The 13519-nt window shown below is 42.1% G+C and overlaps 1 protein-coding gene across 1 annotated transcript in view; it reads left to right on the top strand.

The window, feature by feature from the left end:
• Nucleotides 1–13519, top strand: part of tmem198aa (transmembrane protein 198aa) — a 30224-nt gene that overhangs the window by 15719 nt on the left and 986 nt on the right. Inside the window, exons 2-6 of the mRNA XM_076747054.1 lie at nucleotides 815–1061; nucleotides 6386–6624; nucleotides 6963–7175; nucleotides 8687–8810; nucleotides 12731–13032. Of these exons, the coding sequence (XP_076603169.1) occupies nucleotides 923–1061; nucleotides 6386–6624; nucleotides 6963–7175; nucleotides 8687–8810; nucleotides 12731–13032 (1017 nt within the window). The 5' untranslated portion in view covers nucleotides 815–922. The remainder of the gene's footprint in view (nucleotides 1–814; nucleotides 1062–6385; nucleotides 6625–6962; nucleotides 7176–8686; nucleotides 8811–12730; nucleotides 13033–13519) is intronic.

Genomic DNA, 13519 nt, shown 5'->3' with positions numbered 1-13519 from the left:
TGTAATTGCCACATTCAAGTGCAACCTTGGAAAATTGGAAATTCTTTGGAAAGTCTCTGCCACACACCTACTCTCAGGACGTCTTCACCTTGTGAATCCCTCTAAACGCCAGTAGAAAATACATCATATTCATCATATGGAGCATGAAAATCAATACTTCTACCACTCTGGTATTTCTATCCCTGATGAATGTTTCATAGCAATAGTGAAACACTACACTGCAGCAGCACTACTACTACTAGAAAGTTATGACGTAACAGTCTTGCACCTTGACAGTACAGCAGTGAGTGATGAGAGCAGCAGCAGATGAGGAGCAAATATACATGCAAATGCTTAAGGGGTTTGGTTTTTATCCTCCTGAAAAACGTTAGCTTTGTTGCACAAATACAAAGCTCAAAGTCTCGTGCCACGACTTCCCACAACATGCAAATGCAGGCAAATGTATTCTGTTGATCTCCCAATGGCAACCGCTGTTTGTGCTGAAAATCTTCTGCTACAAGTACTGTCAAACAATTCATTGCAACCTCTTTACTGTAGATGCAAGTGAATGATAGTGGCTGAATTGCTTTTTTTTTTTTTTTTTTTTTGTTATGCAGTCATTTCATCTGCAGCAGTTGTTGTTAGAGTGGCTGTGCTGAGAGGTTTCTTTTTTCAACATTGTTGTGCATGCTTACTGCTCTGTCAGCACTCACAGATGTGTGCTTAAAATGAGCAATCAATAATCGCTCTCTCCTCTGTCTTCTCTTTCTTTCATTCATTCTCACTCCCGCCCTCTCTCTCCATCACTCTTTCTTTCCACGCCTCCTGGCTGTAGGCAGACACGTTTCAATGGGTGAGGCCCACTGACCCAGTCATCCCTACATATCCCATCCATCCCTCACCTCGGCCCTCCTGAACGTCGCCCCCCTTCCCTTCAGTCAACATGACTTCCACCGCCCAACTGCTGGGATTGGCTGAGGTGGGGCTGAGGTGTGACCAGGAGATTGAGAGGAGATACGAGATCGTGCCCTCAGTGGTCTGCTCCATGTGCTGCCTCTTCGGAATCATCTACTGCTTCTTTGGTAAGTGATGATGTGGTCAAAGCGTTGCATTAAATTTGATCGCTGAAACATGTGATTGCATAAAAAGCGTGACACAGCTCTCACTGTGTTCTAGTGTAATCGCAGCATGTGGGTACTAAGTCACATGTTAAGACCATAGCGTGCCACTTGCGCCTGTCATTCGCATCTGAAAAGAGCTAATCGCCATCAGTTAAGAGTACCATGACTGCTCTATTACTGGCATAAGAGGTCTGTGTGTCTTTTCATTCGAGGGCTGTTTTGTGCTGTTCAGTTGATATTTAAAGGACAACATTTTGGGTAATCCCCTTTTTTGTTTTCTTCTGCAGAGTTAGATGAAAAGATCAGTACTGCTCTGTACTTTAGATACAAAGTTACCAGTTAGCTAAGCTTGGCAAAAAGACTGGTATCAAAGGAAACCAAATCAGCCCAACCAGCATACTTAAAGCACACTAATTAACACATAATGTCTTGTTTCCATATAAGTGTAAAAACAGAAGGTCCTGGAATCTTGTTGTCACCTTGAAGTTTGCAGGTGCTACCTTTGGACAGAGCCAGACAAACCATTTCCTTCTGTATGTTGACCATCTCCTCTTCTAATTCTCAGCAAAAAAAAGAAAGTAAATAAGCGTATTTCCTCAGCATGTTGATCTCTTCCTTTAACATTAGCTCGACATAACAATCCCAAGATGTGTGCATATCCACCAATCCATCCACTTTGCTTTCAGCTTCAGTTATCTAAAAGCTACTTAGTGGATATTAGCAAACATAAAGTACTGTTTTACAAATGTGCAAAATTAATGAGCATTAAGCATTAATGACAAACATGATGGGAACACTGAAGAGTCACGTGGCTGAGATATATTTCCTATATGTGTAAGTGCCAGGATATAAATGGAAAGTGCGAAAACATACAGCCACAGTTGATCCACTGTTGACCATTTTTCTGTTATTTCTAGTTCCTCCTGCTCTGCTGGTGTATGACATTATTGATTTAAGAGCAGTGCATCCTGGCTGTCTCTCTGGCTCTTTCTGGCTATGTGAATCCATATTGAAGTCTCATTCCTACCAGCTAGGCTGCTATGGCATTGGTACATAACATACAGTGTTTACTCTGCTTCAGTGAGTATGTTGGACTATGCCATGGTAAACTCATGGTCTGCGCTTGCTCATATGTTTCCTCAAATCCTTGAATCCCCATTAGCCCTACACCCTACTGCTAACTGCTGTCACCATCAGGCTGATACTGAAAAGATTGGACTGCCTGCTGTCTTCTAAAGAAAAAAGCATGATATCCTCTGCCGCTTATTCAAAGGCATGTTCCCATTTCTTTCAACTACATGTTGCAGTGGTACCGCTGAAAGAAAAATGAAGCACAGATTTAAATCATAATTACCAAGTCTTACTGGCAGCGGACCCCCTGTTGTATTTATATATTTTTTTATTTCTCCGTGTCATCAAACGCACAGACTCATGCTCTATTCATGGGCCCATTCACATGTTAAGACACAAAGTCCTTACTTGAGGCGGAATTTTGTGCCCAGTCAGTGACGGCATTTGATTACATCCTAAGTATTACGGGCTCATCCTAATGAGTTTGCATGTAAAGTCATTACAGGAATCTGTAATCAATAAATAATTAGAGAGAGAGATCTGCTGTAAGGCTTACAGGCATTTTACATTAGAGTTGTGCTTGTTGCGAGGAAAAGTGATGGATTAAAAATTGTATTTCCACTTCAATAGTGACTAGCAAAATTGCATGAAAGTGCTCAAATAATGAAATTGCATTCAGAAAGTCTCATTTATTTTTGTACTGTGAGTTTGTGTCATTTTTCTGGTAGCAGCCATTTTCATCTCGCTTCGGCTGGGTGAAATAATGATGTTTTTTGGATTGTAGGAATGCAGGCACACAAGATCAGATGCATTCAAAAAAAAGAAAAAAAAAGATCTTTTTGCTTTGCTTTTACCGGACAGTAGACAGTAAAGAGAGACTTGAACTCTCTTCCGGTGATGTGGTTTGCATCAGTAACCTCTTGATCACCAGGATGTGCAGCAAACGCTATTAGAGTTGATTTACATGATTCTTCAACATTTTGATACACAACATACTGTGAACATTAGAGCCACATAAGATGGAAGCAGGTAGAAATGCGTGCAGTCAAATCTCAATACGGTGCACAATGTCCACTGTTAAGCATTGAATTTTCAACTCATTTGTATTGTCTTGTGATAAATCATCCTCTGTTAGATTACTTGGCACGTAAACTTAAATACACTCTGTAAAATGACATCACTCACGACTCCAGTAACACAGACAACCTGGATGCTTTTGTCTGAAAATGAACAAGCAAATATTTCACGTAATAAAAACACAGAATTGTGCTGCGCAGAAAAAATATAGAATTAAAAATTTGGGAAAGCAACCATGCTGTTTTTTTTTTTTTTTTGGATGAATATTGATGCATGTTGAAGCTCTGAGCAGATGTGTGGCATACAAATAGACCAAGAGAGACTCACTGACGCATAAAGACGCCATTAACATTCACTGTATATGTCCTGGTAAAGCATCAGCAGCGTCAGTCCCTGCATTACAAACAGGTTACCCAACAACTTTATTTTACAAAGTTGACAGCATGCAAACAAGACCATAGTGGTAGCCCTGAAACAAAATTCTTGTGCGAATAAAAAACAGGTCCTCTCCACTAGTATGGCAGAAAATGTCAAGTCTGCCCTGAGGGTGGTGTCAGACAAAAGACCATGTTGAATGACACTTTAAATATTCTTTATCAGCTGTTGTTCGACCGTGCTGCTAGCATTCACATTAGAATCATTGCATTTAGCGAGCCAAATGTTATCTTGCTAGCATATTAATATGTGGAGATGACAAAAATGTCAATTTATAAAGTAACAAAATGTTGTTTCATACATGCATCCAACAAATTAACAGCAAAGTGTCGCATAACAAGATGGAAAAACATCATTATACTTCAAATATTTAAGCTCCTCGGTCCTTTACCATCTGTTGTCATGTGTCTCTTTGTTTGACAGCATAAGAAAAAGAGAAGATAAAGAGGTGCATTCTCACCCTCACTGTGAGATCTTGCTCTATAACCAAACAAAATCACTGTTCTTCAAATGAGACACAATGCATTTTGTTGACGTTTCACAGAAACCCCACAGTCACATTTGAATAATTTGAAGAAAAAGACATTCCTGCTGGTTTTCAGCAGGAAAGCTGATTCTCTGCTGATAGATGTCTGCAGAATGTGGTTTAGTCACAAGCTCTTGAGAAGAAAAGGTTAGCTGTCATTTATTTGACCCAGAAAAACAACAAAGTTGCAGCAGGAATGATGAGTGATGTTATAGGAACAAGAAGGATGAGGCAAAGGAAAAGAGAGTGGAAGGGAAGAAGACAAGGGCTGAATAAGCCAGAGTGAACAGATGGGATGGAGGGTTTGATGGCTGGAGGAAAAGTAAGGGAAGCAACAAGGAACAAAAGAGGGAGTGGGGGGGTAAGCAGAGGAGTGGAGCAGTGGAAGGGGAGGAGGGAAAGAAAAGTGGACAAAGAAAGTGGAGCAAAAAATTAAGAGCAGTCAGAGAGAGGCCTGATGTTCCAGGATTTATTGATTGATTGACGGAAACTATCTGATGTGGAAGAACAAGGTTGGGAATTTGTGCCAGCTGCTGACCAATCAAATGTTCAGGTTGCCGGAGATGCTTTGGAAATGCTCCACTTACTCCATGTCAGGCTTGTATTCATTCAGGCATTCTGCTACACAAGAAGCTCAATACAGTGGCTTTGACCACACTTTTTATTGAAGGGCCTGGTGGCTCAAAGATATCTAAGAAAACGCACATAAATGAGGTGTAGTCATGAGGGAGGAGCACGGACAGTGGGTCGGATGAGAGGAAGGGTATTGTTCGGCTCAGCTGTGCAATGCCTGATTACACAAAGATAACAATCTGATGTTGGTTCCCCTCGAGACAGAGTCCAGTCAGACAGAGAAAGAAGGAGATGTAGAGCAAGAATAATGGGAGATGCAAACATTAATAAACACAGACGCACGGGCCAAGGAGATTCTAACTGTTGATAATTTGTGTTTTTATTGTTTTGGCTGCTTTTTCCCCCCTGTTTTTATTGCAATAAAGCAGATTAAAATGGGAATAAACCGAGAGAGAAAGGGAGAGGAAGCCAAGGACAGCAGGGACCACACAATGGGGAAAGAAAAAAAAGTACAAGGAGAGCAGCTGTTCCATTCAACAGCCCTGTTGACTAATGAATTTGGATGACCTTTTGTAATACGATGATTAACATATTTAAAGCAGTTTCATAAAGGTTTATAGAGACAGTTTATCTGCTCTTCCCATCATGTTCCAATGCAGAAATGCCTACAATACTGCTCCCTTAGCCACCACAGGGAGGTGGCTGTTACACTGTTCATTGTGCAACGTCCCTAAAATACGTTATCTTCTCTGTTTGGATATGATAGCATCCTTTTATTTAAGAACTTCCTGTTAAACTACAAAGAAATCTAGACTTGATCAGCTGAAGTGAGAAAACTGGAGAATGTAAACATTGTCTGATGAGGCAGGCTTTATTGTTTTTGTTGTTGTTGTTGTTGCAACTAATAGTTGAATTACTACTTTGAATTTAATAAGCTCTTTGCAAACTGATTTTTGCTCTGCCTGGCATTTTCCAGGAAGTTAATAAAGGGATATTCCAAATGAAATTAAGAGCTAGATCAAAAGAAAAATCAGGTTATGATGGAGGATGATGAGCTTCAGAAAGATTTTTTTTGACAGCCACATGAGCCAAACGTCATCTTTTATTTTAAATGGCTTATTAAAGAACTGCAAATCATGAATGTTTTACTAAAATTAATGAAACCATTAGTTCCAATCATATAGACTATAGTTAAAACTTAGAAGCCCTTTATAATGTCTCTCAATAGAAAATGGTTCCTAAGTACATTTTGTGTGTGTCTCTCTTTGTGTGTGTGTGCGTGTTTGAAGAGAAGCCAAGTCATACACCTGTTTGTTTGTGTGTACTGTGTGCTTTTGGGTGCCTGTGTGTATGTCTGTTTTCTGTTGCCAAAAGTCAAAGCCAAAGCAGAACGTCCCTCTGGTCTTCCTCTACGTTTCAGGCTACAAGGAGTGTCTTGTCTGAACTCGCTGCCTTACTGTTGTTCCATGCTGTCATTATATATATATTAGATTTGGATTTCACAGGGGTTTCTGGCTGTTTGCTCAGGATGCAGTACACCATGTACACATGTTTATATGCTTGTAATAGCCTCACAGAGGTCTGTTTTCTGTGTCTCCTCCAGGCTATCGATGCTTCAAGGCCGTATTGTTCCTCACAGGCCTAATGTTTGGCTCTGTAGTCATCTTCATGCTGTGCTACAAGGAGAGGGTGATGGACACTCAACTGAGTGTGGAGGCATCAGTGGGCATCGGCCTGGGCATCGGGACCCTGTGTGGCCTGGTGACCATGTTGGTTCGCAGTGTGGGGCTGTTTATGGTGGGCCTGCTGCTGGGCCTGCTGGTTGGAGTGGCGTCACTGGTGGTGAGGAGACACGTTTTATTGTGCGCTACCACACCATAAATCAGGATTTAAGTTTTGATTTTTAGTAGTTTAAAGGGCACAAGATAGCCAGTAGCTAGCTAAAGCCACAGTTTTCTCCATTTCGCAAGTAGATGGTGAGCTTTAGGTGATGGCGTCGTTGCATGTCAGAGTCCGCCAACACTAAACAATCTCTTCGCCTGGATTTGCTGTGCTGCCTTAATAACTACATTCCAATCAATTTGATTTTGTACACATTTGCTGTCATAAATGCCAATGTAACCATAAGTCTGCTGATTGACTGCCAGACTAAAACTCACCTTCTCCTCTCTCTCTTAAAGGTTATGGAAGAGTTCTACCACCCCAAAACAGTGTGGGTTCCCCTGGGTATTCTCCTGGGCTCTGGGACATTATTTGCCGTGCTCACTCTTCAATGGCAGCGCTGCTTTGTTACCCTCTCCACCGCCACATTCGGCTCCGCCATCATCACTGTCACCGTGGATTACTTTATAGAGCTGTTTGCCTTGGTGCACTACGTCTACGAGAGGCTCAGGGTATGCTCGTCTGTGTGATTGTCTGCTACTATGCTAATGCTATTAATTGAAGTCACCTTGAGGCATGTGTTTTCTCTTTGTGAATGTTCTATATGTTTGAGGGAGGTCTTGTGTGCACAGTCCCTGGATGAGAAACAGACAGTCGGGCAGATAAAATCTCTGATATTGACCACTTTATAGAGCAGTACACGCCGGGATTTTTGACACTTTACCTTGGCTCGCTGGCTATGAAGCTTTGCCAGGAGCTCAGAGTGTGCCTGCAGATTGGAATGAAAGAGTGGGTCAATAGCTGATTTGTGTGTTTATCTGAGAACGGGGAGGTACATTTGTGTGTAGATGAGCGATGGACAGCCAGAGTTTAGAGTGGGCGATCGGCTAAAGTCTTCAATTAGAGTATATGTAATTTTATCTTGTCACAGTGGTGTATAGTAATACAGTCGTTTTTTCGACAAATTTAATTAAAAAATCCATTTGTAGATGAAATACCCAGATGGAAATGCTGCTAGATGTCAAGCTAATTCAATGTATTAAAAAGCTAACAAGTTAACGATCATCATCACACTAATGAAAAAATCCTCTAAATCCTACTTTGCCATAAATCACCCCTGTGCACTACAAAATGATACAACCAGAGAAGAGACACCTGGGTAAAAAGAGTAGAACAAAATCCCAGTGTGCTCAATTTCTGCCTTTCCACGATGTCATCATAACACCCAAATTTGGGCTGCACATGAAAGGACATGAATTACTGTTTGATCACACGGGCTGAAGTTTGTATGCGTGCCACAGAGAGCCAACATTTTGCAGGTTTTAACTCCAACCAATCAACTGAGCCTGTGATTTCAAGGAGGAGTTTTTCCCTCCTCTTGGACGAGTGCTAATCAATCAGTCTGTGGAGTCTTTAATTGAAAACTGAGAACCTCCACCATTCACCTACTCTCATAGGAGACTCAGGATATACAGATAGGTGACAAAGTAAAGGAAAAACTAATTGTATAATGTGTCGCGCCATTAGAATACTAATCAGGGATGAACATAATTCGTCCAAAATCTATTCACTCAATAGATGTTATGATGATGCTGGTGTTCAATTGGGTCGTGATCTGGGTACAACAACACACATAGCACATGATTTGCATCCTTTTCACGCTCATCACACATTCTACAATCATTTATTCTGGTCTTCCAATTAGTTTATCACTTTTTTGACTAAACCAGACTTCTGCATGAAGACACTGGGAAGCCCCGCTGGTGCAGTCGTGGTTTATGGCCCATTTAATACGGCCTCATCTTGATGATTTTCGTTTTGCACCCAAACTATTAGATGCTTAACATTCTTATTAATTTTATTACACAGAGTTGTTTGTGCAAGAATAATTTAATGACTTGATAAACTAAAGAGATTTCAAGAAACTGACAAAGGTGTCATTGTCAAATGTTGCACAGATGAATAGTTTTGTGGAGGAGAGCAGTTTATCAAAATGAAATTATTCACCTAAAAATCTTTGCAGGTAGCACCAAAGAAGCCAGTGTGCTGGTTTACTTGGGTCATCTTGGGAGTGTGGCCTGTCCTGGCTTTCCTCGGAGTGCTGATCCAATGGAAAGTCACTGCGGAGGGATTTTCTCACACAGAGGGTGAGTGATGCTGACAGATTCCTTTTTTTACCAGGTTGAAAGGCTAGCATAGGACACTAATGCTGTTGTGGTTGGAGCACCATATCTGAGAATCACTATTTCCTGTATTTGTTGTCTTAGCAGTAACAAGTAGCCTGATAGTTTTGATTTTATGAAAATGTGTCGGACTTTGGTAGAAATGGTGTCACATGATGTCAGCATACTGAGCACTCCATGACATTAAGTGGGCAGAAAAGGTTGAGAATATGCGTCTGTAAATATGAAGGGCTCATTCTAAGGTAACGAAACAAAACAGTTCTCATTTTCAAGTTGTTATGCACTAAAACATTATTAATATTACGTTATATTTCTGCCAACAAATCCCCCTAAATCCTACGCCGTGGTCCTTTAAATTACACTATGATCTATGAAATCCAATCGCATACTATACAGTAACAACACAGCAACACTGACTTTACACTAAAGTCTTCGCTCTTGTTAAAATTTCTCCTTTCAAAAAAACAAATACACTCAGAAAAAACTTCTTTTGCATTGATAACTGGGCATTATGTAAAACTACATAGTTGTTACAGTTCATGTTCTGGCAACAGGGCTGAGGATTCAAATGCAGACATCTGAAGTCAGTCAAAGGTGACAAACAAATCCAACAGGGGTCAAAGCCAGGTAAGAATCATGCAGCAGGCAGCAGATCATGGCCAGAGTTACAGAAACAGGGGCAGAGACAGGACATAGGCATGTAAGGAAGGGAATAAAGCCTAAAGCGCTTCTGAGGAGGATGAGTGAACCGTCAAGTCTGCAGGTGGGAGTGGAGGTCAAGTGATACGGAAAGGTGGGAGCACACCAGGGACATTTTCTGGACAATAGGAATGGCAGATTTGGAAAAATTCCATAAAAAATCAGGGTGCTGGGGGAGGTGAGAATATCTGAGGCTGAACGACAGAAAACCTGCAGCCAAGACTTTGATCTCTTCCTGGGTGGAGAATTTTAATAAAACGACTTCATGAAAATGCACAAACACACGTCTTATGAATAAAGAGTAAAAGGCACTTGTCTAAATGTAGTTTACTGCTTATACGAAGCAGCAGTCAGACAGCTTCTACTGCAACCCGGAACTTGTTAACACACGATGGATATGCTCAGAATGGGCTGACTCAGGAGAGGCGGTGCTCACCTCACCGTGTCCGATATAATGTAGGACATAGCCCCGAGCTTCAGGCAGGGCTGCTGCAGACCTCTTGGAAAAGGTCTGTTTTGCAGCCTCAGGATGAACCTTTTCCACATTTTGTATGGATGGTGCAGCTTTTACTTCACATTACAGTACTTACCACCAGTATCGCCCATGACAGCAACGTTGGAAGTGCATGGGATGTTTAATTAAGGATGCGTTCAACCCAGTTTCATTAAATAAATGTGCAACTTCCAAAGAGAAATGTGATTTCTGTTTTCACTCTTTGATACTCAGTAAGCATGTCAAGTGCGCAGAATGATGATGAGGCTTGTTTCGATATCGATCTCACAAAGGCCACTACAAGCTGGTGCCATTTTATCAAGACTCACCAATCTATCCTAATTTTATTAAATAGGCAGTTTGGGCCTGTTTTTTGGCAGCTTTTGAAATCATAACCATTATGAGGGCAGGGACAATGTGTGTGTGTGTGTGTGTGTGTGTGTGTGTGTGTGTGTGTGTGTGTGTGTGTGTGTGTGTGTGTGTGCGAGGGAGAGTCTAAATACACCAACATTAGTATAGTCAGCAGAACAGATAGCTTCAGTTCTGAACCACAACCAACAACTGAAATGCAACCACAACACAGATGGCAAGATTACACACACACAGACACACACACACACACACACACACACACACACAACACACACAACTCTTACACACAAACAAACAGAGACAGAAATAAACTGGGGCATAGTCTCTCAGCCACTCATACACTAACTACAGGAAAATTGAAACACACACATTCACTGATGCACACATACACACCCACACACATAAACTCTTTCATTTGATCTTGGCTGGCGTACGACACATAGAGTGGTGTCTTAGAAGAAGTCACACATGGCCTCAAATAATGGGATTAAACAGCCGCCTGCCATGGCTTCCAGTCAGAGGGTGTGGGCAAAGAGATAGAGGACGCTTTTTAGTGCTATTTTGTGGGGAGTGTGGGGGGGGAGAAGGCACCTAGAAAGGGACAGAGACATGAAGGAAGCACGGGCAGGCTGTCTATAAGAGAGAGAATCAAATCTCCAATAATTCACGACACGCTGCTTTGTTGAAAAGATGCTAAAAAGCCTTTATTCCTCATTATGTGGCGACAAGATGAAACCGGTCCAACGTGTACTGAGCAAACTCACTGTGAAACAATCACCCAAAGACAAGCGAAATGTATAAACATAGATCTCAGTCAAACATGTGAACATTTGTACGGCAGCATTTCAGGGGCCTCACAGAGGGAGGGATGGAAATAACAAAGTAAAGGGGAAATAATAATACTGAAGAAAAAAATGATAGTAATGAAACACAACACTAAACATCATTGTTGTATTTCTGTATCTTGTGTACTCCTGTTTGTTGTAAATACAGCCTGTAATTGGGAACATGAATGAGGGAAAAAATGAGGATGGAGAAACTATGAATGTTATTGGAGGTTCCTGCTGTTTTGTGATGAGCCTGGTCATTAAGGGCCATTACTGTACAGAATCACCTTTTATATATACTTATACAGTACGTAGTGTTATATGTCATTTAAAAAACACCTTGGTTGCAGTTGTCAGAGTCAGTCTGTTAACAGAGGAAGGAGGATGGGGGGGGGAAGGAGAGAAGAGGGGGCAGGTGTACTGGGGGAAGGGCGCGGGGGGGGGGGCTGGTAAACTGGGGCACAACGAGTAAGCGGGGCACCCGAGTGGAGCAGTAAGGAAAATCATCCGTCCATCGGCTGATTGCACAGGGTGGACGACACGGGCATAAATGAATTAGCTTGTGCATGTTTCTATTTTTTTGTCTGCATGTGAGGACAATGATAGAACACACACACATGCACGCACGCACACATACACACAGTAGCATGTAACCAGAGGGGCCTGAGGTGGAGTGAGCTGAGGAAAAGAAAAGGGGGGTGTCATTAAGCAGTTTCCCTGGCAGATGGTGCCTCGTTAGCTGTCCGCCCGCACAAAGAAACAACAATAGACCTCATAACACTTCCACACCCACCCACACACACACACACACACACACACACACACCAACTGTGATGCACACTGTACATGTTGTCTCTGTGAAGTTCAGCAGGGTCTGTGTGCTTGTGGCATCATTTTAACCTCGGGACAGATCCCTGACACAACTGTATATTAAACCAGTGAGAGAAAATGCTCAGAAACACACATACCCAAAAATAGTCATGAGTAGTCAATGAACAGTGAGACAGGATGGATTTTGGACATCCTTTGCCGGGGAAGGGTGTGGAAATAACACGAGCACACTCACCCACTCACAATATGTCAGGAGACTGAGCGGCTCAGTATGAGTACATGCTGCAAGGAAAATGATCTGTCTGCCAACTCAGTGAAAAGACTGGAGGAAATGGACATCAGGACATCAGTGTGTTTTTCTTCCTTTTCCATTTCATAACCTGTGCTTACAATAACCCCCTGGAGATGGTTCGCCATCAGAATTTAATGGCTAATTAAAATGCCGAAAAAAAGAGTCCCATCTGATTGAGGGTTTTTCTTTTTACCCTGAGTGATTCTGTATCGTCTGTTCCTCTTGACTTAATCAGTTACTTTTGTTTCTCTGTAAAAGCTGCATTGTTCTGTCTTTATCACCATCTCACTCCCTCGTGATTATCTATTGTTCCTTTCTTTGCTTTCTTCCTTTCCGCCCATTATCAACACTCTGATCTTTTTGTCTGCAGTGGTTTTGAGTCGACAGCAACGGAGGGTCCAGCTCATGCGGATCAGACAGCGAGAAGAGAGGCTGAAAAAGGAGAAGGAGAACAAGAAGAAGAAAAAACGGCAGAATCAGAAGACCGGCCACAAGCAGAAGGCCCACACCCATCACCACCACCGCCAGCAGTACCACCACCCAGCGGCGTCTCACCCTCATCACCAAGCCCAGAGCTCTCAGCCACCTAAAGTCCCTCCTCCGCAGACTGAACCCGGCTACCACCGCAAGTCCAACCCGAAGAGACGCTTTGATGGAGACGTGCTGTCACCGGTAAGATGCAGTTGCCTCCTTACTCTTAAGATCATAGTATGCCTTTAAATGAATTGTATAGCCAGAAGATGGAGCTATCAGTTAGCTTAGCTTAGCTTAGCATGAGGACTGGAAACAGATAGTCTTGCTCTGCGTGAAGATAACAAAGTCCACCCACCTGGGTTTCACCGGGGTTTAGGTGTGGAGCTATTTTTTGGCCATGAGTACTGACTTTCTGGTATCTTGTTGTCTCTGTGAGGTTGCCAGCAACAAGCAGAGACTTCAGGAAGTCACTGCTCCCAGCCAAGAAATAACCCCTGGTAAAACCACAAATTAAAATTTTACCTTTTTTTTGTGCGCACACAAAAAAACAAGACATGTTACTGAGTGAGCCTAAGGGCTGTTGGCAGGTGGATTTCATTACCTTTGGACAGTCTGACAAGCAGTTTCCATCTTTTCTCAGTCTTTGTGTTACACTAAGCTAACCAGCTACTGGCTCCAGTTTCAT

Source organism: Chaetodon auriga, chromosome 13 (genome assembly GCF_051107435.1).
Source record: "Chaetodon auriga isolate fChaAug3 chromosome 13, fChaAug3.hap1, whole genome shotgun sequence".
NCBI classification, from domain to species: Eukaryota; Metazoa; Chordata; class Actinopteri; order Chaetodontiformes; family Chaetodontidae; genus Chaetodon; species Chaetodon auriga.
The sequence above is the reverse complement of the archived record's forward strand: the minus strand, read 5'-3'. Positions and strand labels throughout refer to the sequence as shown.